The following is a 27,536-nucleotide window of genomic DNA, read 5'->3' on the forward strand; positions in this document are numbered from 1 at the left end:
ACAAAGATTTCCAAAATAACCAGCCACTGACAAACCCTTTCCTTCATGGAAACCAAAATCACCTTCGTCTGACATCCAGTAAAGCAATTTATTCATACCTAAGTCATGTTAAAACTACAGTAAAGAGCACTGTGAAGCAAAATAAGTGACAGGCTTACCGAGCTCTTTTATCCCCCAATCACACAAAAAGATTTACAATCAGGAAGACACCTGAGTGAATTTACTTTTCTTTCATAAAGCTTTCTTCCTAAATGTCATTAAGAAAAAAATGTGAACCTGGTGTATGGGCAGTGCCAGTTTCCAAATGCAATCAAATCTGTTTGTGTAGATGTAGAAAAGATGCTGCATTAGCATAGTATGTTTTTTTTCCTTCAGAAAACTGTCATACTGCAAGTTTACATTCTCATTATTTATTAAGACATACTGTCCCGGCCACTTACACAAAAATAAATACCAAATTTAAGAAAAAAAATATTGATATTATACAGCTCAATAGAGCAAGAATTTATTCTAGAATGTGAATACCTGTAATATTAGTTATTATAATTTTCCCTTCAGGACATAGTTCTTCTGTCAGTCAAGCAACTGAGAAACTGATTGAAATTGTGTCTTTACAATGGAAGACAGATTCTGGCATACCAGTGATTTTAAAAGAACACTGGACTTGCTTTTTAATACCATGCTTCTAAAAAATACTGGATTTTTTTTATTTTTGTAAAAATTTATTGACTAACTAAAGTAGGATTCTGTATCTTCTATAAATAGAACATCATTATCAAGATACTCCAGAATTATATTCCCTCCATTGTACAGTGGATAGTCTTTATCAGATAGCCATGTTTCCAGTGTGTGCTCAAATGGCAAGGCTTCTCCAGAGGCAGTATGGCATAATCTCAGTTTCTGTAAGACAGATAGGACAGAAATTAACACCAAGATTTGCCTATACAAGATGAAAGAAGTGGGGTGGGAGAGGCACAAAAGGCTAAAGAAAAACTAAAACCAAAATGCAACAACCTGGAAAATGTTTGTTATTGCTGACTTACCTGGGACGTTGATTTGTTGTTGTCATTTTTAAGGCTTGCTAAGGAAGCTGCAAAATCTACTACTTTGCCAATACTCCACTTACTGCAAAAGAACATGGGTTTGCTTTTCTCTTTGCTCCCTTTTGGTAAAAATACTTGAAAGTAAATTCTTTCTGTCTAGAAAAACATGAAAAATAAGACAAAAATTAAAACAATTGATGAAGACACAATGTCAGGGCCTCACACAGGAGGTCACCTTTTCTGGGGACCCAATGGATTGTGGGCAGGAAATAAGCCCCCTGATTCACTTGGCAAATTAATTATGTTGGACTTCTCCCTTGAGCACCCGAGGGGTGGTGTTACACCCTTACTGGAGATAAAATAAGGAAGGCTTAGGGAAAGTTTTAGCTTGTGGTAAAGCTGATGGTCTTACCACTCTGGCAGGATTTGATCAACAGTTTGCTGACACTCCCATGCCCTCTGCTGTGCAGTCTGACAATGACATTCATTAAAAAGAAAAAAAAATCCAGGAATCCTAGGACAATCATGGAGTTTCCTGGGCGTCCCACCTGTCCTCAAAGTAATGGTGCAGTCAAGAATGGAATGGTCCACTAAAATGAGCTCTAGGGCAAAGTTTCCTTATGGAAAAATGAGGTAAAGCCCTACCTAAAGCTGTTTGGTGTTTAAAATAACCAGCAGACACCCATCAGATGCCCACTGGAAGATTTGACACTATCTGCAAAAAGGATGCAGGTGATAAGGAATCACAAGCTACGATGTGCTATAAAACTCTGTGCTGCACTACTTACAAAATTGTGCTACAGTGATTCTAGAAATCCTGTTCTAGTCTAATAATGAAATTCTATGCTGATCATCAAATTTTGCTAAAATAATAAGATTTAATAAACTCAGTGCTGTCATCTTTCTGCCAAGAATCCCCAGACGACCCTGTTTGTCCCTGCCGTGCTATGTGACAGCCATGTGGCAGGCAAACACATTTCTGCTATGAAGTAATAGAATTTGATTCCACTGCTCCAAACTCCACAGACATCTACAGACATAAAACAAGTGAGATTGCTTTTGGGTACCAGGCTGACATGTACATTTAAGGGATTGTGGTCTTGAAAAATTAAATCCAAAACCAAGCTGAGGAAACTCAATGAAGATCAAACAATTTAGAATTCTTTGTAGTTCCTTTGAGAATTCAGTTATTGAAAACAAACATCACTGACCTGAGGCAAGGACTTGTCCCCACATGCGTGCATTTTCAGTTTCATTAATGCCACTTTTGCTGCTGTCTCACTGTTTTTTGCTCCTTTACGTTTTTTGCTTTTCACTTCGTCACTCTTTTTAGAATCTGAGAACAATATTATTCCTGTTAGTGTGATCATTCTGACAGTATCCTAAGCATATTATATGACATAGTCTGTTGGATCTCATTGTATTGCCAGGGATCCCATCCCTTTTCATGTCTGTTCACATTTTCCCAAAGTCATGTATCAGCATTTTCAGTTCTAGCAGAATTCCTTTACATTGAAAGGTAGATGAACATTATCACCATGTAAACACAGGCTGCAAAAGGCAAGTAGATACAAATAGATACAAATTCTGAAGTTTCTACACCTGTGGCCACTACAGCATTCATATGGCAACATTTCAGGTCCTCATTTCTACACATAATCCCACTGTCCAGCTGGGCAGTGCTGTTTATTCTCTTTCCTATCCTAGAGCTTGTTTAAAACCTGCAAAACATTACATGGCAGAATTAGACTTTTCTGGGCATATTGATTGTTAGGTGTGATCCCAGCATATTGACATGCACATCCAACACAACTGCATTATTTGCACATGAATTAATATGTAAACAATAATGGCTAGGTACAATTCATTATAGTATAGCACTTGTAGAATGACAACAAGACAATAATTCTGAAAGAAACCTGTACCCTATTTATTCTTTAGAGATTCTCCTTGTACTGTTGTTTTGGCTCAGTTTAGATAAACAGTATTAAATACTGACATATAAGTTTAGGGCTATTAACCAAGGAACTCCCATCCTTTCTTCTTATTTGGTCAAACCTGACCCCTCAAAGGAGGTCAGAAACTCAAACAGTGTTCTGAAAAAATATAAGAAAATGAATATATATGCCTCTGTACTTGCCTATAATATGTTGAACAAGCTGCTGGGTGGCAGCCATTCGAGGTTTTGGTGTGTCCAGCTTCTCACATTCATGGTCTGATTGATGACGATGTCTGTAAACAACAAAGTAAAACTTCTATTGCATTTTCCATACATTAGTGAATTAATATTGATGTTTAAACACTCTGTTCCACTCACCTGAGACAAAAATGTTTTTCACAGTAAGGACACAACACTGGCAAAAGCTCCTTTCCATTGCAGTCCTTGTATGAGCATGGGTAAGATCTGTGCTGATCAGGTTTCACAGAACTGTTTCTTATATTCACCTAGGAGTAAGTACAAAATATTTTGTGTAAATAAACAGATACTACAGATATAAGTTACCATCCCAGCTTTCTCAAAGATCTGTGATAGCTCTCCATTCTATGGGCAAACCTGGTCCAACTATTCTCTCCTACTTTTGCCCTGGTTAGGTTTAGCTCAGAGGCTGAAAAAGAATTGTCATCCTACTTAATGTCAGTATACTTCTGAGAGGAAGAAAAAGAGTAGATTAATTTTTTTCAGCCTTCTTCCACATTTGGAGTTAAATAATTAGTACTTATATACCATATGCATTTATCTAGTCTGAAAACACACAGCTAAGTTGAATGGAATTTTTAATGTAAGGCTGTCATGCATTGTTAGATTACCTCAGAACACCCATGAGCATCCCAGCTCCTGTGCTGAAGGCTTTGTGGAAAAAGAAGAAAATATCACACTGTTATCAACATTCCAGGGAAAAAAAACCTGCATGTGAAAACATTTAAGTGTTTAAAGAGTAATCTGACAAGTTTTATCATGGAAAAACTTCAATTAGATAATGAATCTTCTCCAATGTTTGTTCTATCCTATGCATTTCACTTCTTGAATTGACAGATCTTATGCTTTCTCAGAATGTAAAACATTTAGCTTTTGGAACTTATGCCTCAAGATAAACAATTCACTTCAAGAGAAGGAAGACATTAGCATGCTTAAGAGTTCAGTTCAAAGCAACAAGAGTTTGTCTGTTTTAATGGATTTTGAATCACCTTCCATAATGGCAGAAATCCCTTAATGGCTTCTGATATGTCAGAAGTGAAATCTACCCCCAGCTGAGTTTCTCTCAGCTGCCCTCTGCTAATCTGAAGTGTAAATCAAAGTGCAGGCCCTGATTTCAACCTTGCAAGAAACCTCAAAATTTTTTCAAGAAGAAAACATAATCAGCCACCTCCTTTTGTGACAAGGTCGCCCATTTATATGACACTGGGAAGCCAGCAGATGTGGTGTTTTGCATTTTAGCAAAGCTTTTGACACTGTCTCTTAGAGCGTTCTTCTGGACAAAAAGGTCCAGCACACAGCTAGGCAAGGCTGTAGTACTATGGCTGAGCAAATGGCTGATGGTTTGGGCTCAGAGAGTCACAGTTAATGCAATTGCTTCAGTCTGGTGGACAGTGGAGTTCCCCAGTATTCAATTTTAGCACATTGCTCTATAGTATTTTTATAAATGATCTGGATACATGTTATGGTTGCCAACTATTCTAAACAAGGAAAAGCTGTCACCTCCCTTGAGGGTGGAGAAGTCACACAGAGAGATTCTTGATAGACTGGAGAGCTGGGCATTGAGTCACCAACTGTATGAAATTTAATGAGAGCAAGTGCAGGATTCTTCACCTGGGATGAGGAAATCCTGGTGACCAAGCATACAACATGAGGAAATGGAAAGAAGCTATGTCACGGGAAGTTCAGGTTGAACATTAGGAAAAGGTTCTTAGAGAGGGTGGCTGGGCACTGGAGCAGGCTTCCCAGGGAAGTAGTCATGACACCAAGTCTGTTGGAGTGCAAAGGCTGTCTGAATGACGCTTAGTTGTATGCTTCAGTTTTAGTCCTGTGAGGAGCAGGGAGTTGCATTTGTTAACTCTTGTGGGACCCTTTCAACTTGAGGTACTGTGTGATTCTGTGCACTTACCAAAAGATGCCTGAACAGCCATCGCATACGAAGGGAAGAAAATCTGAAACAAAAAGATTTGTTTTCAGTTAAGACAACATGGTTGTTGTTTTGTTAATAGTTTCTAGCTTAATTTTCACATGATTAACTTTTGCTTACCAACATCGCAGGGTAGGTATAAGAATACTTAGCAACTGCATCTACACTTCAGCTAGAAGTGGCTTTTGTTATCTCCCCTAATTAATATTACAGAAAAACATATGAGCAGGTAAATTACACTTATATGCATTCCAGAAGTTAGAATTAGGCTTTAAATTAAATTTTTTCTCAATATCAATCTATGACACTGGAACGTATGGCTAGCCATCAAAATTACTAATTATGTTAAAAACTGAATTTATTGCAAGACCACTCAGAACACTATTTACTGACAGTGGACAATTTACATTTTTTTTAATGGGCTGCCAACTGGAGGAGATGCTGGCTCTTTGGAAGGGAGAGATCTCCTCCACTGGACAGTCATAATGATCCTGCCTTTTACATCATATCGTACATACTGTCCTTGGGTGATTAAAATTGCACACGCTTCCTAAGCTTCCGTACACATCCCCTGCCTACCACATAAATTCTTACACATAAAATCACATCACTGTCTGCTAAACTCCACCACATCATTAATGGCAGCAAATGCCAGGTGCAGTCCACTACTCTGCTTCTCCCTCCTTCGGACTTTATGCTGACAGACCACCACGCAACTGGACCACGCAGCTCAGCTCACGATCGTCTCGATCGCTTCATCTGAGTGGTCCCTCAGAAAGCTTTCGCTACAGGCGGTTCTGCTGCTTCTTTCAGAGAGGCGACATTTCCAGTCACACTCTCCGAGATCACTGAAGGCAAGCAAGTGTGAGGGAGGGGCAAGCGGGCTCTTAACTACCCAGTGAGACAACCGAGGTGACAGGCGCTGGCACTAGACCGCGCAGGGCTGCAGCAGCACAGAGGACTCCCCTCGCAACCCCGCACCGGCCCCGTCCCCGGCCCACCGTCCCCGTCTCCGCCGGGACCCGCCGCGCTATCCCTTACCGAGCTGGCGGCACTCGGGCACGCCGCAGTGCTGCCCCACCTCCAGCTCCGCCATGTCGGCGGCACGCAGGAGGCGGAGAGGCGGCGGGGCGGGCAGGGCAGGGCCGCGCTGCGGAGGGGCCGCGGGCGGGGCAGAGGCGGGGCCGAGGGCGGCCCGTGCCGGGTTGAGCCTGAGCCCGCCCCTCGGGCTCGGCGCTGCGGGGATGCCGGCAGGATCGGCGGCATCAGCGAGCTCAGGGCAACCTAAGCGGCCCATGTCGGCCCAAGCATCCGCCTTCAGTGGGCCCAGAGCCGCGGCTGGTACTCCTCGGGCTGTTCCAGGGGAAAAGAAAAAGGCATGATTTGTGCCTTATTTGTGTCGCTGTTTGCGTCGTCCTTTGGGGCAGAGCCTTGTTCCCGGAGGCAGAGCGGAGGTTGCCCGGCTTCCCAAAGGACTTCCTGCCCCCTGCGACCTGGGCACTGTATGTTGGTGCCACTGAGGTTTCCTTAGCGGCGCACCCACCACTTTTGTGAAAAAAACCACATTCTTTCAGAATTCAGTGTTATGTTCCCAGCCCTGACCCGTGTGCACGCCTGTGCCCGAGGGTGATGCCCTCCCAGAACACGTTCCCGCGGCATGTCTCTAGTTCTGGGTTCCTCAGCACGAGAGAGACATGGATCTCCTGGAGAGGATCCAGCAGAGAGCTACAAAATTTTTCGAGGGACTTGATTATCTCCCTTCGAAGAAAAGACTGAGAGAGTTGAGCCTCTTCAGCCTTGAGAAGAAGCAACTGAGAGGGGACATCACCAATGTCTATAAGCATCTTACGGGAGGGTGCCAAGAGGCTGGAGTGAGGTTCTTCTCTGAGGTGCCAAGCAATAGGACGAGGCAACAGGCAGAAACTGGTGGCATAGGATTTTCCACCTGAATACGAGGAAGAACTTTTTTATTGTGTGGATACCACGCAATAGAACAGGTTGCCCAGAGAGATTGTGCAATGTCCCTCCTTGGAGATCCTGATTGCTTAGATGCAATCTTGTGCCATGTGCTAGGATGACCCCGCGAGAGCAGGGAGGCTAGCCCAGGTGACCCACTGTGCATTCTGCGATTCTGTGACACGGGAAAAAAGTTAGGGGGAAAGCACAAACTCGCAGCCGCCTCCGCAGCGCCGGCCAGTCCCAGGACCCTGCGGCTGCCCCGCGGAGCTCGCCGGCTCCTCCCGCCGCTCTGCCCGGCGCTGGCTGAGGGCGGCGGCAGCTCGGCCTCCGCGGAGCCGCCCCCTGGCCCGCCCCGCCGCCAGGTGCGGTGCCGCCGCTGCCCGTGGGCTGAGGAAGTGCTGTCACAGCGTGTGCCGGGCAGGGAGGCTCCTGAGGACCGGGCAGGCCAGACCTTTCCGTCGGCGGGCGCCGAGCTGGGATTGCCGCCATGAGCAAGATCTCCAAGTTCTTTAAAGGGGGCGGCTCTGCCGGCTCCAAGGGCCGTGGGGGTCCCTCGCCGCAGGAGGCGCTGGCCCGGCTGCGAGAGACGGAGGAGATGCTCAGCAAGAAGCAGGAGTACCTGGAGACGCGGATCGAGCGGGAGCTGGCGGTAGCCCGGCAGCACGGCACCAAGAACAAGCGAGGTGAGGGCGGGCCGGGCTCCGCGCGGTTCAATCCCGGGGCTGGAGCGCCCTGGCTACGAGGGGCACTCGGGTCTCGCCGGGGCTGTGGCTGGGTCACCTGGCCCCGCAGGTGTGCGGTGTGCTTCGGCTGTGCGCTCCGAGCAACTATCACCACACGCCAGGCGAGATGGTGGTTTTGGCATCGATTAGTGTTTTCACTAATCGTGGATTCACTAATTTCACTAATTGTGGATTCATATAGCGGGATGGGAATTTGTTATTTCTCACAAAAGTACTGTCTGTGGTTTCCTGTGCGATTCTCCTGCTCGTGCTTTGCACCGCAGTCGATGCAGGCGCTGGTTGGATACACGGTGGGCAAAGTACTGCTTCTCAACAGGGGAGGGAATCGCTGTTTGGGGGCTTAGCGTTGGCTGGGCAGGTGGCGATCGAGATGAAGGATGTGCACATCTCCTGTATATTCACGAATCAATGCACATTATCCCCATTGCTGACAGCTGAGCAGCAAAGTGATGCAATGATTTGTCCAAATAATGTAAGAAGTATATGTGCAACCAAAAAAAGAATGATAGCTTAGAGCATTAGTAACTACTGCTCTGGGACGCTGTTAGCTACAAAGGAGAGGATGCTAAGGGGTCAGAAAGCCTGGCTCCTATGTATACTGATGTTGCCACCCCTGGGAAGCAAATGATGGTAGTCAGCGTCTTGGGGATATACAGGCCTCAGAGAAACAAGTTAATTACTTCCTGAAGTCGCATGGAGGCCTATTTGCCTGAGCAGTATTTTAATTGAAATGCTTAATAATAGAAGAAGATTATTTTGAATTAAAGATTTGTGATGTAACAAGAAAGTAGGTCTTTTGCCTGCTTGTTCTGTTACTCAGTAATTTAAAAAATAATGCCCTGTAACTTTGAACTTGTGCAGAGCTGTGTGTTAGAGGTGTCCTGGTTAGCCCTCAAATGTATTTGTAATAATTTAGCATTTAATAATTATTAGAAAAAGCCAGTTTAGCTAAACTAACTTTTATTTTAAATGGATTTAAAATTGTGGGCCAAGATGGGATAGATTTGAAGGCACAGTTGAGGGAGTAAAGTCAGTTGAGAGCTTAACTGAGACAGCTGCTCAAGAGAATGGGCGCTCACAATTGTCACAATTGTCCCAGTCTCACACTTTCTAGTCCCTGGCTTCAGCTGAAGTGTCTCGTGGTCCCTTGTCCAGGTACTGGCACCTCTGTACTTGTCACAGTGAGCTAGTTCAGGAAGGTGAGCCGCCTGGAAGCTAATTTACTATGGGACAAAGTGACCAGGTGGCTCCTGGGGCTGAATTCATTGTGCAAAAACCTGAGCTGCAGGGCTGATACAAGCAAACATGTTGGTTCCTATGACTAGCAATTCCTAGTTAAATCCAGACATGCTGCTCTGGAACTTCATCCCAAACCTGAAATATAAGCTGGCACATTTGCAGAAAGAAGAAGCATTTCCTGCCTCACTCCTGCCTTTGTACTGCTCCCTTCCTTTCCCTTAGCAGAGCTCCCTGAAGGGTGTGTTTCAGAAAGCTGTATGCTGTAAAATATTGTGGTTTTCTTTGTCTGGGTTCTTCTTTTTACCCAGGATGGTTTAAGTTCCACTTACCAGTTGACCTGGTAGCTACATGAGTGCTTGTGCACCTGTGAAGGAGAGAGTGGGGCACAGACTTTGAGAATTTGTTGGGAAAAGGCCGATCTGCTTCTTCTTTAACTTAGCTGGTTGATGGTGGTTTCAGGTGTGTTGGCCTTTTGCTTCAGGCATGTAGCATTTGATATCTGAACATCATTGTTTCCACTGCAGTGCTCAATATGCAATTGCCCTAGTTTTTAATCTATTAAATTGTTCATGGAGTTGTATTGCAAACTGTAGTGTTGAGCTGATCACTGTTAAAAATAACTGCCTTTTATTTATATATTAAAAATAACTGCCTTTTATTATAAATGCCTTTTCATGTGCTCGGGGACCTACAGTTAAGAACAGTAAAGAGGCAAGAGTAGGGCTAAAAGTGCCATGGGACAGTTTTTATTCATGCCAAAAATGGTTCTAAAACCAAAATGGGATAACCTAAGTACAGTCAGATGAGAAACAATATCAACCATATATTGTTTAAAATATAACCTTGCTGTGCCAAAGTGCTTAAATTTAGCAGGATAGTCAGTGAACTTAAATCCCCAATAATATATCTTCATTTGATATGTCAATTGCTTTACAGTTTAATTACTGTTGATTTACATTGATATATTAGCTGGTGTGTAGTACTGTAGGGCTCAGAGAAAATCTGTGCTAACCACCATCTATTGTAACATTATGTAAACATACAAATGAGAGAAGAAGGGTTTTCATCTACATTGCCCTGTTGAAGTAAGTGTTTTGGAGGGACATCACTGGTTATTTTTAAGGTAAGTTTTCTTTTCTTTATTGCATCTGTGTAGAAGCCTATGTAAACTAAAATAGGGCTGTCTGCAACTGAAGCAAGATGTATCTAGGGATAGAAAATGCACCAAATTAGCATGATCTCACTTTTAGGTGCATGAGTCTGAGTCAGTTGCACCAGACAAGAGAGAGCAGATTCAAGCACCAGCAATTTCTCATGACTTCATATGACTCTTGAATTGGTTTCATGTGACATCAGTAGGCTTAACTTGATTTAAAAGCTGTAATGCATTAGCTATGCCATAGATGTGAAACATCACTGAAATACTCCTGGCTTTTCCTTTATGAAGTATCTCTGCAGTTCCTGTACCTAATCTGAAATGAGCTATACTTCTTATGTGATGCATTTCCAGCATTCCCCATTAATATCTGATTGTAGCTAAACCACTTCAGGGTTTTTTGTTTGTGAAATTCCTCCTGAAAAGGAGAAATGTTATGAGAAGCAATATTATTATGCCATGAGAAACAATATTTTTTTCACAGTTAGCACTGAATTCTAATGTCTCTCCATTCCAGGCACAAACTCTTTTAAAATCTCTTGCTGTAGTTTTTGGGGGTTTATCAGTTTCAGCAGTGCATAGCTGCCAACTCCATCTACATATTGGCTTTTCTTGACTCTTTTAAAATCTCTTGCTGTACTTTTTGGGGGTTTCTCAGTTTCAGCCAGTGCATAGCTGCCAACTCCATCTACATATTCGCTTTTCTTATCCATTGTTTTAAAGGACATAGAAGAAAATTTAAACAACAGGAAGTGATACTGAATATTTGAGAACTTTGTTTAAAAGGAAATGTGTTTTCTGAAGCATGCCTGTAATTGTGAAAATAACATACACATGAATGTCTGTTGTTTCAGCCCGATGTCCTTCACAGATCCTAAAAATATAAAAAAACTTAGTAAAAAGAATAAAGTTAAGCCATCCAGAACAGGATTAAATCTTAACCATAAAGAACCACATAGTACTGCTGAAGACAAAACTTATGAAGAAAGTGGGAATAACAGGGTTTCACAAGTAGATGCTGCTAAATATGTTGTGTGTTACGATTGGGCAGGGCTTATGTAGCCGTGTAGCATTCCTTTTCAATGAGCTGGGTGTAACCAGGAGGCTGTGGAAGCCAAACAATGATGTGGTAGGTGTGTGTTGTGGTGGACAGGACAGTCACGCCTACAGCAGGCTGTGGGACAGGTTGGGAGTGAGGGTTTCTGGCAGGGACATAAAGGAAAGCCCTTGGTGTGTCTTTGCTCTGTGAGTTACAGTGACTGTTCTCTGACTTTCATGATCACATTTCAAACGTCTTGCCATGAACTGGAAAACTTATAACTGGTCCAGCTCATTATTATTCTTGATTTAGCTCCTCAGTTGTAACTGCTTGTGGCTTCCTCCACAAGGCTTTAAGGACTATGAGTGCTGATAATGAGCCTAATTAGGGTCCTATGATTTTTGTGGCCTCAGCAGCATTGCCTTCAGTTGTCCCTGTAGTGAGGGAGATCAGAATCTGCGATCCGTGAATCCCTTGCAGTCCTGAGGTGGAGGTTTGTGCACTGTACCCAAGAGTGAGATGTGATATTTTCACAGTGGTGTTACATCTTCAGAATAAACATTCTTTTCCTACTTCAGTAGTTTCCTCATGGGAATGATAAGGATTATTAAACAATTGTTTTATTTCTGCTTCAGAAGATGATGAGATTGTTGGTGCTTTCTGTACTGATGGGTGTTGGTGGTGTGCTGCACAGATAAAGGTGGTATTACTGCACTGTTGCTTTTCAGTCTGATCTGTCATGAAACTATGAGAAGGGTGCACAACTCTTCCTATGCCATTACTTCTGTTTTTCCTTTTGAAATCTAGATATTCAGTGTGGCCAGGATTCTTATTGCAGGCAGGCCATTTCTGCTTCCTTAATAAAGTGTCAGCATTGTAGCGATACTGGAAAAGCGCCCTTCTGAGTGTTACTAAAAGGAGTTCATTAATATGCAAACTTAAACTGATATCATAGTCTTCTTTTGTTCCAGACACCTTGAGTATGAAATAAAAACTTATATTAAAAAGAGTGGTTCCTAATCTGTGAGCTGTATCCTGCTTGCTGGATTCAGGAGTACAGGAAATGTGCTAAAGCCCAGCCAAGTGCTGACATCAGGAGATGAATTGGCTTTTCTGGAGCACAAAATAAAAAGTGTATGAGACTGCTTTTGTGGTTTTTTTTTTTTTCCTGGAGAAGCCTTCCTCCTCTTCCTGAATGAATTGGTGTTAATTACACTTGCTTCCTCAGACTCTGCCTCTGCTCAAACTCATCCTCTCCAGGCTGTCTTCCTTCTTTGAGATCTTTGGAATGGGGAACACAATTTTTCAGTGCCATTCTTAGACCTTCAGTGAAGTGAGCTTCTGTTCTTCGCTCAATTTCATTATATTTTAATAGATATGTTCTTCTCCAGTTTGTGGTAGCATTCTAAAGCAGAATGTTTCAGTCCTGTAAGACTTGCACACAAATTTAAAAATGCTTGTAATATGTAGTAGAAAACCACTAAAATTCTAGATGCTTCATAAAACACAGGCAAATAGATTTCAAATAACAAGGAAATTCTCATAAATTAGTGATAGGAGCTACTGTAGCAAAATACTCTGCAATAAAGGGCATTCATTTAACACAAGTCATATAGTGTGGTCTGAGAATTTATAATGCTTTGGTTGATAAGGAAGGAGTATGAATTTATTTTCTATGGACCGCTTTATTCTGTAAGTCACTGGTAAAACTAAAGAGAAGGAAGATACTGTCTTGCACCACAATAATTAGGAAAAGCTGTTTATGAATAGCTGAAGTTGCAGAGAGTTTAGCTTCTCCTGTGTTTTCTTGATTTGCGTGTAGCTTAATTAAATGAGGAAATCCATTTTCCAATAATAACAGCAACCTTGCAGAGTCCCATTTCTGAAGAACACTGAGTAGAAAGATTCCCCATGGTAGATGCTTGCTCCAGCTGAGTGCTCCTCAGTCCACAGGGCCTCAGAGTCCTCTCTGGCCCTGCTGATGTTTCAGACAGTTTCAGACTGTTAAATTAGTCTGGAACCTCTAGCTTCCTAACCTAAGAATACAGGATCAAATTTGATCTAGTGGAAGCTAAGAAAGAAAGTGGCTGGTGTCTTAACTCTACCAATACTAAGCATAAATAAGTAAGGAAATAAGTAGGTAAAGATTGTTTGGGATTGAATCAATATTAAGTATTTTAGAATTGCCAGTGAGAATTTTACAATTCTTACATTTGCTGTGTTCATGACATCATCGTGCATGCATCATCATGTGTTTGTGCAACTTCTTCAGAATACGCATGATGTTTGAACCATCCCCCAAAACCATCCCCCAAAACCTGTGAAAATATTGGATTTGAATGCCTTGATTAATCTATTTGGATTGTGATTTGCTGTCCTGAAACATCTCACAGCAGGTGGCGGAAGGCATTTTAGCCTGTGAGAATGCCTGTTCTTGTGCAGCTCATGATGAGCAATTTTGATCATGTTCATTCAAGCATTTGTCAACAAAGCATTAATATTTTTAGCGTGCTGTTACACACCATAAATCTTTGTGCCCTCCTTTGGGGAATCTTAATTTCATTTGAAAAGTTGTGTACCCCAGTGTCAAGTTTCAGTGTTATTGCACATGGGCAATTATAACAGGATTGGAACAGTAGCTGCTGCTGATGGTTGAGTTTGGGGGCTTGCAGGGCTGCTGGGGCTGGCAGGCTCTGAATTTGTTTAAAAAATTAAATGCAGGAGACAAGGGAAGGAATGGGGGTGCTAATAACATTGAAAGAAGCCAAACATGGGTTAACTCAGTCTCGTTTCATTTGGTGGGATTTTTTAGCCTGGCACATGTGTAGTTTGGAAAGGACTGTCATCAGGAAATGCTTGTGGCAAAATTGTGTGTGCTCCACACCCTGAGGCCAAGAGAAAGTTCTTTTCTCCTCATGCTTGTCACGTGTTTTTATTCTGGTAATGATTTACTCTGGGCAGAGTACGCTGCTCATAACTTAGTGAATATAAAAGACTAATCTCAACAATTTACAAAGATCATGGGGTAGCTGGATTTGACTGTGTCCGTGTCTACTAAGTTCTCTGTGTTTTTAAATTCTAAGGTTTAAAGATTACATTCCTAAGTGGTTGTTAAGAAATAGATGAGCTAAAAGCTGGAGAAATCCTTCTCTGATCTAACCCTTCTGCCTAGCTGGGCCATTTTGGCCCTCCGTTGCACTTCACAGTTATTGCTGCTGAGACAAAGTTCAGAAAGAGCCATTGGTGGAGTTGTGGTTGTCATGGCAGAAATTCTTATACTGTCTTCCTTAGGTTTTACATTTTACAGCTTATTCTTTTATTCTCTCTTCTGCTTCCTCCCTTCTGACTTCTCTCTGATGTTTTTCTTTTTCCTTCCCATCTTCCCTGCTTTGCTTGTGTGCACAGGACGGAGTTCAAGATCTCCCACAGTGAGGAAGATGCTGCTTTTCCTTGTGGTGCTAAAAGGAGTTAATCTAAAAGAGGCTTCCCAGCATGTTCATGCAACAGCCTGTTGGTGATTAACAGGCTGCTGATCTGGTGTGGTCAAAGTTTGTCTCCCTCATAGTAAGGTAGGAGGGTGAGAATTATGAATTCTGCAGGTCAGCTTGATGCTGAACTACTTGTCCTTGCATTTGCTATGAAAACACACAACGCACTTTGCCTCTTCCCATTCCAGCTGCCTTACAAGCACTGAAGAGAAAAAAGAGGTATGAGAAACAGTTGAATCAAATTGATGGGACACTTTCGACCATTGAGTTCCAGAGAGAGGCATTGGAAAATTCCCACACCAACACAGAAGTGCTCAAGAATATGGGTTACGCTGCACAAGCTATGAAAAAAGTTCATGAAAATATGTAAGTGTTTTCTAGTAGCTTCCAAGTTGAACTTACTAACCACTTCGAAATTATTCCATTACTACAGACTGTTGTACCAAGTTAGTTTTAACCTCATTATTGGTTCAGGCATTAAATGTCAGGAATGCTGTTAGTGCTATAGTGTTATATTTGGCAGAGAAATATAATTTCCTAACAATAAATCTAGAAGGAAGTTCACTTAACTGGTGAGATGTGGTTTTTTTAGTCGGTCTTGGCAGTGGAGAGTGGCCTCTGCCCTTGGTTTGTCTAGAAGGAAAATCTAGTCATAGAAACTAGGTGGACTCTTTTCCTCAGAATCTATAAGCTGGGCTGTGGGATTCAAAGTATTGATTAAATGCATCCCCTTTCCCCACCCCATCCCCCCACCCCCCCCAAAAAAAAAAAAAATTACTTTTTTTCGTATGTCCTATATTGTTTCAAGGGGTGTTTTTCTGCCTGAATAAACAGAGTCAAGTCAGAAGGGTTGTTTGGGGAGAAATAAACAGGAACTGAAACAATAACAAAGTTAACAATAAGGGGAAACCTTTAAATGGGGTATAATTCTGTTAAGTTCTCCCCAGTTCTGGTGACAGTTTAACATCAAAAAAGATGCATAAAATCACAGAATAGTTTGTGTTCAGAGGGACATTTAAAGATAATCCTGTCCAAACACCCTGCATTGAAGAGGAGCATCTTCAACTAGATCAGGTTGCTCAGAGTCCATCCAACCTGACCTTGGATGTTTCTAGTGATGGGGTATCCACCATTTCTGGGCAACCTGTTCTGGTGCTTCACCACCCTCATTGTAAAAACCTTCTTCCTTGAATCAAATCTAAATTGATCCTCTTTTGGATTAAAGCTGTTACCCTCTGCCCTTCACAACAAGCTGTGTAAATGTTTATCCCCATCTTTCCTCTAGAGCTCCTTTAAGTACCAAAAAGCCTGTAAAGATGCTGATCTGGAGGGATCTGCCAATGGGCTGTGACTGGCTGGCAGAGGTATGAGGAGCACAGAGAGGGAGAGACAAACTCTGCTGCAGTTTGACTTTTGTTATAATCCCAGCATGGAAGTAGCTGGTCTGAGTGTGCGTGAGGAAAATTATTCCCTGTGAATTCTGATGTTTGTAGAGTCATGGGCATAGAAAGAAAACAGGGTCTGTTCAAGTGAGTGTGTTGTGTAGGATTTGAATGATACATCTTTTAAAAAATTGTTTCCATGTTACCTTGCCAGGGATTTGAACAAAATTGATGATTTAATGCAAGATATCACTGAACAGCAAGATGTTGCCCAGGAAATTTCCGATGCTATCTCAAACCGAGCCACCTTTGGTGATGAGTTTGATGAGGTTAGTACTTCAGGCCTGTGAGTTTTAATTCTGTAGTTACTCTGCTGTGCAGTTGTTTGTTTCTCAAGAAGTGTGGATGTAAAATTCCTTGGTTCTAACTTGCCCTATCTAGGACAATTGTAGAATTTTATTATAAATGTAAAAAGTAAATAAAACCATTATATATAAAATATATAATGTACTAAATAAAAATCTGTAGATGTAAAAACAGGAAAAAAATTATTTTTGTATCAATTTTAAGAAAAGCATTTTTAACTGCACTCCTGTAGTTATTGTTCTCATAGTGACCTTGGAAGAAGGTCACTAAAACATGTAATTTGTACTACTCCAAATGGACACTGAAACATATAATTTTTGTTGCTCCAAATAGACATCCATTTGACTTAAGTGCATGTCCCTATGTCATGGACAGTCTGCTGTTCATAATTCTGAATATTTGGACCACTTTTTTAAGGTCATTTTTCGTGCTTGGAGATGCAGGTCCTTTCCCTGTTGCGCAGACCACAGAAGTATCTCTGATGGGTAGAACTAATACCTGTTGGAGGCAATAAGGTTTCATTCTAAAGCTCTTTTCTTCTGAAACGCCCACAAGGCATTTAGGACCTTCTCAAAATTTGTTGCAGTAGCTTTCATCCAGTGCCCCCAGATTTGATTTTGTACATCTAAAAAGGATATAACTTATTTCTGATCCAGCCGTGGTTGAGGACTCAAGGGTGAAGGTTACTCCAAATTCTTGTAATCTGTGGAATGCAGAGATGGGTGTCAAGCTCAATATCACCAGTTTTGTTTTGTTTTTCAATTTTGTTTCAAAATGGCCAAGCACTAAGAATCATTTGAAGAATGTCCTGAATACTCCAATCACTCACTGTATTCCAAACTAATTTGTTCCTATGTTCCCAAATGGACAACAAACTAAAATAGAAATGCTATATCGCACATTTTGCTTGATTGGGAGGAAGAGGAAGTTTCATTCAACAGTTATAATTTGTTGAAAATAATAATGAATCTTTGTATTTTGTTTCCATTACCTGTTTTCCTGTATTTCCCCTTGGAATGTAAATAGACTTTCCAAGAAACATTTAGTCATTACTGGCACAGGGAATGTGATTTGGCCTGAGCTTCAAACAATTGAAAAATATCCTACCACCCCAAACAGCTGTACAGTGTCTTACTTTTCAACAGTGCTTAACTTTTTGGAGTCTAGGCTTAGTAAGCATGTTGTAGATTGACGTGGAAGTTCCTAAGGGATACCAGTTGAAGCTGGTGTGCATTGTTCCTGTTTGGGAAATAAACCTCTGTCATTTGGAGCATCGTTGTACCAGCCTTTGCATAGGAGCCTAATACTTAGAGTAACTGGGAAACCTGGTTTGCAGGCTATTGCACCTTAACAGTGCTAGAATCAATGACTTAATTGCTGGGATATAAGGTGGTTAGTGTTGAAGGATAATATTTAATTTAATTTTTTTTAAGGATGTTTTTTTCCGTGCACTTGTATGGATTTTCTCTTCACACATGTGCCGTGGCTGTAAGGAGACCATGGAAGCATGTGATTTCTCCTGCTCCAGGCACAGTAGCATAAGAGTTCCTTCTCCCTGTGTTGGCATAGTTTTTGTTTGCCTTAAATTATAAAACCATGAGAAAGTAAATGCAGGTATAAAGTCCTGTGGTGGCTATGCAACTATCATTTTAGCTTCTACATTGGTGATAAACAAAGTATAAATGTGTAGGCAGAGCCCATTTCAATACCTAATAGCTCTTACTTTACTACTTTTTTGACAGTTACCCCACCTCTCTCCAGTTGTTTTTGTCCATTGTTTCTTTTAAACCATTTTATCAGTGTGGCAAAGGTCCATTTCTCCACATATATGTAACATTTAGCTTCCTTTCTTTGGGAAATTTCAGCTGAGGAGTAAGTTCCTTGCTTTTTTAAAAAGCATACAGCCTTTTTATTTTTAGCATTGTACAAGTGGATTAGATCATCTGTCCAAATCAGCCTCTGCACCTAAAAGCCCACGAGTGCTGCGTGCTTCAAGAGTGAATACAGGACCCAGGAGGACAGTTTTGATTCCAGTGCTGCTTTGAAATCACATATAATCCTGCACGTATGTGATAGGGCTGAAGCATAATGTTTAATGGCAGTCTGCCTTATAACCAGTAGAAGGTGGTTGCCTTTTAAAATGGGAGAAATGGCATGTTAAAGTTAGAATCCATTAAAGAGTACAGGCTCTAGATTTGGAATAAACCCGAGGACAGCAGAGAGTGGAGACGCTTTTTACTCCTGTATTTGCCTTTTTGGCATGTATTATACTGCTGTTAGTTTTAAGTTTATTCCTTGTCCTGTTTTTAACTTTCATTGTCCTATTTTCAGTGTTCAATTAAGGTTTACTTAATTGCTCATACTCGTAAAAATTGCACATTTAATATGCTGTTTCTTGATATGACCTTTCAGGTATAAACTGTTTTTTCAGTAGTACTTTGCTTCATGGTGGCTTAATGTACCCTTGCATGTAATCACTGTCAGAATTTGTAAATAATGTTTTCCTTGAATTTAGGATGAGTTGATGGCAGAATTAGAAGAACTGGAGCAAGAAGAACTGAACAAGGGAATGAGAGATGTCAGGTTGCCAAGTGTTCCGTCCACATCGCTGCCTTCTCGCCCTGGTAAAATGCCTGCTTGCTATTTTACATTTCTCATGATTAAACCATGCTGGAAGAGAGGGTTTCAGATATGCATTTAACTCTGTTATAACTTTTAAAATGTTAGAAATTCCTTTCCCTATTTTTGTATCTGCTTAACACAAAAAGCAGAGTGGGATTCCATTTTTGCTCTGTGAAAGCACTTAGGATGAAATTCTCTGTAGATGTGGGGTGATAAACTTGGGGTACTTGACCATGCACATATACTGATGAATCTCCTACTGAGATGTAGTAAGATCATTGAGGAATGGTCTTTTTTGCCTTTTTTTCCTCCTTCTTTTTGGCAATTAAATCCTTAGTTTCTTTCAATTAGAATCTGACCTAGTTTCCAAATGTTTATGTCGTAAAGATACAGCTTTGCAGGGTGGTGGTTTGATATTTTCCACTGGTATTTTAATTAGAAGTGAAGGAGGCATTGGGAAGTACATATTTAACGACGTGTTCATTCCTTTGCTTTCTTTGTACTGAACAGGCTTATTCCTGGTATTAACCTGTAGTTTTATTTTTCTGTACTTCTGCCCTGTTCATTTTGAATTCAGCCAGAGGCAGTCAACTTTTACTACACTTTTCACTGTCAGTTGAAAGACTTGCTGTGTACTGACATTAGTAAAAGAATATAAATACTTGATGGTAAGGACAGCACATAAGTGACACAGGTGGTTTATGGTTTCTGCTACAGAACAGGTTACCTAGACCAGCTCAACTCAGATACTATGATATGTGTTCTGGCAGATTACACTTAAATCCTGAGAAGCAGTTTAAAATGTTCAAGCTGAGACTGTGGCCTCATCTACTGAACCCAGTTGCTGAATAGCTTGTAAAAAAAATGGATTTAGAAAAACAGTGAAAATTCAGTCTGGCCATTTATGATTTGTTCATACATTGTCATCCAGATCCAGCTGTGCCAGTTGACATTTTTATTAAACCCAGACCATCTCCATGTGCTTCTCACTATTTTAATTTTCTACATCCATCTGTATGGCTGCTTTAGGCAAGATGAGCTGGTTACAATTATATAGTTCAAGGCTGTGAAAAACTGGCTTATGTTTTCTGCTTACTGTTACACAGCAATAGCAAACTTCGACCAGTTGATGGATTTATAATGCTTCTAATTGGAGATGCATGTTGCCCTCCTGATCTGGAAGATGAGGAAACTGCAATGAAGCGAGGCATAGTGACCTTCCCCAGTCACACAGTGAACCTGTGACTCTTGCAGAAGAGGGACAGAAGCTGTGGTCCCCCAGGTGCTTCTCCCACCCCTAGTCCCTGAAGTGGTAGTTGCAGTTCCCCTCTAGACGGCGGCTCCTGGCCCCGCAGCTGCCTCAGGTGGGAGCCAGCTGGCTGCTGTAAAGGGGCACACGCAGTGTTGGACCCACTAGCAGTGTTCCACTGCTGGCTGGAGAGATGTGCACAGCCCACAGATGGAGGAGGCAGCCTGAGGCTGAACCTTGGCTCTTGGGCATCTAGTTTGCAGGTCAGCAAATGAAGCCAGTTTGGGTGAGGTTTTAGTTTAGGGAATGCAGATGATGTGGGATAGGAGATTTGGGTACAAAGTGTGTGTAGAACATGATACAGAGCTGGGAGTTGTTGTTGCAGTGACTACAGCAGTTAACTGATGTCACTTGAGCAAAGCAAGTTCAGGAATGTCTTTCTCCATTTAATAAATGACCCCGCCCATTAAAATGGGGTGAGTTCATCCAGAGACTTGCATGTGCAGAATCTCTCAGCACTATTTGGAAAGGTAGCAGGATGTGCAGCTGACCAGCATAGGTCATTTTTCTTGTTTACATGGTGGTGAGAGAACTGACAGCATTCTTGTGGGCCTTTGCTGGTTGTGACAACCTTTAGAAATTAAATATTTTTTCTGTGTGAGTATTTCAGTAGGAATGACTTCAGACCTATATTGTGAACTTTAGGGTTCCATACAAAATAATGATGGGACAAAATAGTCACATTTCTTATGAGTTTCATTCCTGTATTACTCATGTTCAGCTTGCTACTCAGTAAATTGGTCTGAGATCTTCAAACAGAAAAGTACTATGCAAGACCTCATGCTAACAGATAGAATGGTTCTGACTGTTACATTAATTGATGTTTATTGTCTCTTTATCTGCAGCATCGACCAGGAAAAGAGCAGAGGATGAAGATGAAATGAAGAAACTGGCTGCCTGGGCTTCATAAGAGCATGGTCTTTTTATAACACCAAACATTATAGTGCAGAATGTAAAGAGCTGTACTGCTGTTTTATAACCACACTGATTTACTGTGGTTGCATTTCATACAGGCTGGGGTTTTTTTATGGCACATCTTGCTGAGACTAGTGTTACTGCCATATTACAAAACTAGCTTAAAAACCAGCAAACAAAAGAATTAAATAGTTGCCTAAGCCTTCAGGCATAATTTTTTTAAAGCCTCATCAAGAGATTTGTTTTATTATTAGTATCAGTTTTTAACAGATACTATCTTACCATATCTGTTGGTTTGTAAAACCCATGTGCCTCACTTATGTTCAAAGCTGGATTAATTTTTGAAATGAGAAAGTTAAGTAAGTCATCAGGGTCCTGTAACTAGAGGGTTATTTGGTTCAGACTATTTGAATATTAGCAAAACAGCTTAATACGTGTCCTCACTTGCAAGTTCTTTGAGCCCAAGAACTAATAACTATTCATTTGGACATGAAGATTCAAACAGTCTGCCTGGAGCAACTTATGCTGTCCTAGATATTAAGAGGAAGCTCTTCTATAGGCTTATTGAAGTGGAATGTGTTATTTGTTTTACTGGCCAAAATGTCCCATGCACTTCTATAGGTCAAATTGAATTGTATTTTGGACTATTTCTGACTAGGTTACAAAATTACAGTGATCAAGGAAAGCAAAATGTCTAGGTTCTTGCAGATTCCTGCCAAACACTACTGATTTTCATTAAGCCTGTCAAAACTCCAGAAGAGATTTGATGTTCCTGTGTTCTTTTCCTCTACCTTGTCTTTCTAGGATGAGTCTTTACTTTGTATCATAATGTTCATCCTCATGGAAGGAATTAGAAACACACTTTTAGTCATACAATTTCAAAATAGTTTTAATTTCTGAGCATCTGGTTCTTTTCTCTTACTCAGTTTGTGAATGGAAATAATACCAGTGTGTTGCATTTGCGGGGCCTTTTAAAACCCTGGTTAAAAGCTGATTCTGGGTTCCTTGTCAAGTTGGTGTGTTACTGTCCAACTGACAGCATTTTAGCCTAAGGAAAAAATGCCATTCTTGAGTGCTAAACTGCTACATATATGGAGAGATTGCTGTTCAAACACAACCCAAAAATTAAATAGGCTGCTTTGTATTAACAAAGTATTAAATAAGTCTTAAGCTCTATGTTAGTACCCTACTGTCAATCACAAGGAAATAGTAGAACAGTGTGGAATTCCTAGGGGTGAAAGAAGCAGAATCCTTGATCTAGGTTTCTTGTTTTCAAATGAATTTAAATTTAGTGATGAGTGAACCACTTGGGGAATAATGGTGGATTTGGTTTCTGTAGATCTTCAGCAACAGAAGACTGACCCCTACTCCTGCAGGCTTTATCCTGTGATTTGCTGTGTGTTCAGCTTCAACAGGCTTCAATAACCTTGAGCTTAGTAGATTTTAGATTAAGTATAAGCAAATATGTGTTTCTAGACATGGTCTGCTCAGAGCCTTTCAAGTTGAGCCCCATGGATGAAACCCAAATTGTATAAATCCTGTGGAGAGACTGACTTTTTCGGGACTTTCATGCTCTGTGGAGGACTTGCTTTTGGATTCTATCTGTACGAGAGCTGAATCAAGCCTTGCCACTTTGGATAATTTTCTTACTGGAAAAAACTGGGTATGGTAATTCTGTCCTAAAATTTGGAGGTACCAAGAAAATTGTCCCTTTTTGTTGAGAGTAGAGAAAGTCTGGAATTATTTAATTTTTGTTTAAATACAAAATAGGAAAAAAAGAGAATTGCCTTAAATTTAAAAATACATTTTGAACTCTCAAGGAGTAGGAAACCAAATACTAAAAAAACGCTACTTGGTTTTAATGCTTGCTGAAATTCAGCATGAGATGCTAGCTGAAAGTAGGAATATTTAGTAAAATAGCAAATATTCTAAGTTATTTCAGATCCATATCCTAATCCTTCTGGCTTGAATCCTGTGTTCAAGGTGTGCAGTTTATGCAGGTCTCTGAATTGTGTACAGAACATATTAGCACACATTGGGTGTATGACTGCGCAAGGCTGGCAGTGTGCTTGTGGACACTTCTGGTATTTCTAAATATGAGGCCATGCCAACACAGTCCCATAGTTAGTTTGGAAAAGCTGGTTTCCAGCCTCTTTTCTTGTTTGAATTAGTAGTTTAACAATGCTCAGCTCTCACATAGGTAGCACTTGGCATATTTGAAGTGCTCTACAACCTAATGGGTCTCTAAGCTTCCATTTTGAAACTAAAGTGACTTTGTCTGCTTTGGAAAATGTGGGCCTGCTGTTTTTGAATAAGAACTTTCCAAGTGAACACCCCTCACTGGAGACAAAATAATCCTGTAGAGATCTTCTCCTTTGCAAACCAGCATTTGACTGCTTACTTCCAGGAATGTTTTGGCCAAGTGTTGATCCTGAAGAAGCTTCAGGTGTGTTCAGCTTATTAATGTTCAGACCAAGCACTTTAAAACAAAACTTTTGAAAGGTGAAGAAATGAGACTGAATATTCAGGTGAGTTGCTCTGAAAGCCTGTGTATAGTGGCTGGTGATGCTGAAAGACAAACTCATGTACCAGTTCACAGGCCAGGATGTGAGGTTGTTGAGATTATACTCAGAAACACTGTAGTGATGTACAGAAAAGAAAATACACCGTTGACCTCAACAAACAAACTGGAGTGTTTGTTGCCATATTTTTTTTGACAACAGTTTTCTTCAAGGGAAAAGGGATTTAATTCAGCGGAGGGAGTGGCCCTTTCCTATGTAAATTCAGATAACAGTGGGACAAATGGCTCTTTCTTATGTGAACATATGCCTCTCTTCATGCCAAGATGGTATTTGTTTAGTATGTAAGCTGAGAGTGAATAGTGTCAATGTGTTATTGTAAATGTACCCTATTAACTGGAACATATTTTACAGGAGGACTGTGGTAGCAGATGGTGTACTATAACTGACTTCCTTTCTTGTTGCTTATTTATTCTGAGGTTGTTTTTTTCTCCTAACAGGCTTAGACATTTTTAACCTGGATTACTTTAAAAAGGGGAAAAGATATTAATAAAAAGTGAAACCAGTTCATGTATGTATATATATACACACACTGTAAATAAATATTTTGGTGTCATGTTTGTGTTACATGTTTTTATTAATTTTTTTTTCCTATCAGGCAAAATTCTAAGTACCCTCCTTATACTGTCATTAGGATATAGTGCTCTTTTAAAGGATTTGAGAATATTTTGAAACATTTTTTTTATGTATTAATCTTTCAACAGCCAGTCAGAATTCAAGAATTCTTTGAAGTTAGTTTGGTTTAAAAAACAACCAATCCCACCCCAGTGTAAGCTGTGATGTTTGGGCTGCATTCCTCCACACTTAACCATTGTGTTGCAAGAAGTTATTTTAATTTAATATATCCAAAATACCTCCCTCTCCTCCCCTCTGACCTGAAGATCTCATCATCGTTTCAGAAATATGTGTTTTTCTCTTTCCAGGCCTTACTTGAAAGGAAGAATGATCAGGTCTTTTAAAAATGAAAAATAAAAATATATGATAGACAAGGATGTGAAGTGAGACAAATATATAAGGCATTTTTTTCATTCATCTTATTAGAATCTCTTTAAAGTCTGTGTGTGTGTATAATGTCTCACATTTATGTACACACACAAATATTTACATGTATTTATGAAATGCTGGAGCAGTGATTTAGGACCACCATTCATTATCTGGTGTGGAAAGGTTTCAATTGCTTGGGCGGTTTCTCTTTTCCTCTTTGTGAGTCCTAAGGGCTTTGTCAAAATGCCAAGGAGCTGCTGTGGTATGAGCACTGCTGTCTGTGTCTACAGCTGTGGGGAGGTAGAAGAACTGGATGAGTGTGCAGGGGGAATATTTAGAAAATCTCACTGTCTTTCATGATGTAGAGCTTATATTATTTTAATTATGTCATTTTTTTAGAAACATAAGGAGAAAAATTTAGTCTCAAAAATTATTTAGCAGGAGATCTTAAGAATTACAAGTAGGATAATTTCAGGTAGCTGTCATATTTTCTCACATCTGCCCCTATTGCAGAGACTGTGGCAAGACCCACCTTCATAGCACTGTTGAGTCAGGTGTATATTGTAGGAAAAGTACAGCTGCTTAGTGTGACCTTGATCATAGTTTAAATGGTTTGTTTCGTTATCAGCATGTGGTTACATTGTTACCACTGAACTATACTCTTAGAATCAATATCTGCGGATCAAACTAGATTATATAGTTATGAAATGCTAATATGTGCCTAGAAATTTCTGAACGACCTTGTCTACCTAAGATGGCTGTGTCTGGCAAGGTCACAGAGCCCCTCTGCTGCCCTGCTTCCCTCCTCTCCTGCACACTAGTGATTTTGTCTTTTGCTTGCATGAATGCTAGCTGACTTTTCCCCCTGCAACTGGAAGTCTTTTGATAATTCCCTGGTTGCTGTTTACTACAGTTGACTGTCAAATTCCTCTTTACCAAGATAAACTTTGGGCAAATGCCATCTTGAGGAGTTTGGGCTCGACACTTACCCAGCCCCTTACAGCCTGTGCTGTCTCAGCAGCCTCTGCTACCCAGGTTGTTTTTAGGGCAGCAGGGCAGTGTAGGTACCCCTCAGCTGGCTTTCTCAAAGGGTAGGCATCCAACCCTCCTAGGACTGAAAGGCAAGTTTAGGATCTGTGGTTTGAGCCAAATTTAATCAAATAGGTGGTATTTGATTAAATACTTGCGTCTGAACTGGTGGTGTGCTCCCATGGAGGTGTCACTACCTCCCATTCCCATTGCTGTGACATCAGCTTTCACCATGTAAGTCTTAGGGGGCAAGGAGTGTTTTGTGGGTTCCAACAGGATTTACAACTCTACCCTGAGTTTAGCACCCTTTCCTCAAAAAATTAAACTTGTACTTTAGGAGTAAAGTGAGTGCTCAGATACATTTAATTTATAAATATATCCGATATCTTAGCTTTACTTTTGTACTCAGCTTACTAAAGAGACCATGCAGCTGCTGAACAAATTAAACTCAGCTGGGACTGCAGATGTGTATATAGGCATGTGTAGGGTTGTACCCATACCTGCCCATAGTCTGTACCCCGTGTGTGTACAGGGTGTTGGCGTGCCTGGTGTTGCTGCTTTGCTGCCCAGCAGCAGTGGTGAGTCCATCAGCGCCAGGGCTGGGACTCTGTGGACCTCCAGGAGGAGCTCTGGCTTCAGCATACAGCAAGAAACTCCAGCAGGCTGCAAAGGCTGCAGTTTTCTCACAGGAGCTGATTTCGGTCTCACTGCTCGTGCTGGAGGAAAAGGCTTGCCTGCAAGTGCTGCGCAAACACCAGGGCTGAAACCCTCCCACTCTTCTCACTCCTCCCCCAAATCCCTACTTGTTCAGAGCTAAAATGCTCTTTCCAATACTAATCCACCTTCTTGGATGCTTCTCTGGCTTCTGTCTCTTTTCTTCCCTTCCCCTGTCTATGGCCACCTTGACACCCAGCTTTGTTCCCTGCTCCGGACTAATGCAGGAGCTCAGAAGCAGATCATCATGCAGCAGTTTACCAGCTCCACCTCTACACACTCAGGCCAGGGCAAAGAGCTAAGACCAACCTCAAAGGTTTAAATCTGTTAAAAATACTCATTTTGAAGAAGTTTAATACTGGCTCAGTGATTTGTGTCTTGCATTGACCAGCTGCAAGCTGGATGTCATTGGGGCACACTGAGGACACTGAATTGCAAGAGGGATTTCTTGGTCAACTCTGTCTCAGACCCTGCGAGGGTTCAGAGCATGTCAGGCATTGTGAGATAATGCCAGTGCTACTTTGGGTTAGGTGGGAGCATGTGGGACATGCCTGCAGGGAGGGATTGCAGCTGCTGGTTTTGAGGCTGTTGATGTTCATGTGTAAAATTGATCACTTTGATTTATTGAGGAATCAGATCTCAAAAGGTAACTTTACCAAGGAAAGGGTTTATTTGGCACAGGAAATTCATCTGAACTGACACCTTCTTACAGCTATAATGCAGTTTCAGAAGTTCATAGATAAACATAGGTTGGAGATACCACCTTGCATTTTTCAGGTTGAAACTTTCAGCTCCCAATGCTTTGCAAGCAGTCAGCAAAATATTTTAGTCAATTCAGTTTACTGAGC

The 27,536-nt window shown here is 41.1% G+C and overlaps 2 protein-coding genes across 3 annotated transcripts; one reads left to right on the plus strand and one right to left on the minus strand.

The window, feature by feature from the left end:
* Nucleotides 1–469: 469 nt before the first annotated feature.
* On the minus strand, nucleotides 470–6,260 carry ZFAND1 (zinc finger AN1-type containing 1). Its single transcript, XM_041412724.1, has 8 exons — nucleotides 6,206–6,260; nucleotides 5,147–5,189; nucleotides 3,852–3,891; nucleotides 3,361–3,488; nucleotides 3,184–3,275; nucleotides 2,255–2,379; nucleotides 1,044–1,199; nucleotides 470–900 (listed from the first exon to the last, which is right to left on the minus strand). Exons 1-8 carry the CDS (start codon nucleotides 6,258–6,260, stop codon nucleotides 730–732), a joined length of 810 nt encoding a protein of 269 aa, XP_041268658.1. The 3' UTR covers nucleotides 470–729.
* A 1,283-nt stretch (nucleotides 6,261–7,543) lies between these two features.
* Nucleotides 7,544–21,432, plus strand: CHMP4C (charged multivesicular body protein 4C). 2 transcript variants are annotated; one of them, XM_041412897.1, is made up of 5 exons: nucleotides 7,544–7,806; nucleotides 14,977–15,154; nucleotides 16,385–16,499; nucleotides 19,052–19,160; nucleotides 21,313–21,432. In XM_041412897.1, the coding sequence occupies exons 1-5, from the start codon at nucleotides 7,611–7,613 to the stop codon at nucleotides 21,375–21,377; spliced, it is 663 nt and encodes a 220-aa protein (XP_041268831.1). In that variant the 5' UTR covers nucleotides 7,544–7,610; the 3' UTR covers nucleotides 21,378–21,432. The 2 variants fall into 2 exon arrangements, with proteins under 2 accessions (XP_041268831.1, XP_041268830.1); XM_041412896.1 differs by having other exon boundaries at nucleotides 19,052–19,205; nucleotides 21,313–21,421.
* The last annotated feature ends 6,104 nt before the right edge of the window (nucleotides 21,433–27,536 follow it).

This window comes from Onychostruthus taczanowskii, unplaced genomic scaffold (genome assembly GCF_017590055.1).
Source record: "Onychostruthus taczanowskii isolate IOZ18803 unplaced genomic scaffold, ASM1759005v1 scaffold4, whole genome shotgun sequence".
In the NCBI taxonomy this organism is placed as follows: domain Eukaryota; kingdom Metazoa; phylum Chordata; class Aves; order Passeriformes; family Passeridae; genus Onychostruthus; species Onychostruthus taczanowskii.

Bases quoted from the DNA above. Each gene is read 5' to 3' on its own strand.
- CHMP4C (XM_041412896.1), top strand. From the start codon at position 7,611: ATGAGCAAGATCTCCAAGTTCTTTAAAGGGGGCGGCTCTGCCGGCTCC. The intron at 16,500-19,051 runs GTTAGTACTTCA...CCTTGAATTTAG, and splicing joins TTGGTGATGAGTTTGATGAG to GATGAGTTGATGGCAGAATT. The intron at 19,206-21,312 runs GCTGGAAGAGAG...CTTTATCTGCAG, and splicing joins ATTTCTCATGATTAAACCAT to CATCGACCAGGAAAAGAGCA.
- ZFAND1 (XM_041412724.1), bottom strand. From the start codon at position 6,260: ATGGCGGAGCTGGAGGTGGGGCAGCACTGCGGCGTGCCCGAGTGCCGC. The intron at 3,276-3,360 runs GTGAGTGGAACA...TGTTGTTTACAG, and splicing joins GAAAAACATTTTTGTCTCAG to ACATCGTCATCAATCAGACC. The intron at 2,380-3,183 runs GCAAGTACAGAG...TATTGTTCTCAG, and splicing joins GCTTGTTCAACATATTATAG to ATTCTAAAAAGAGTGACGAA.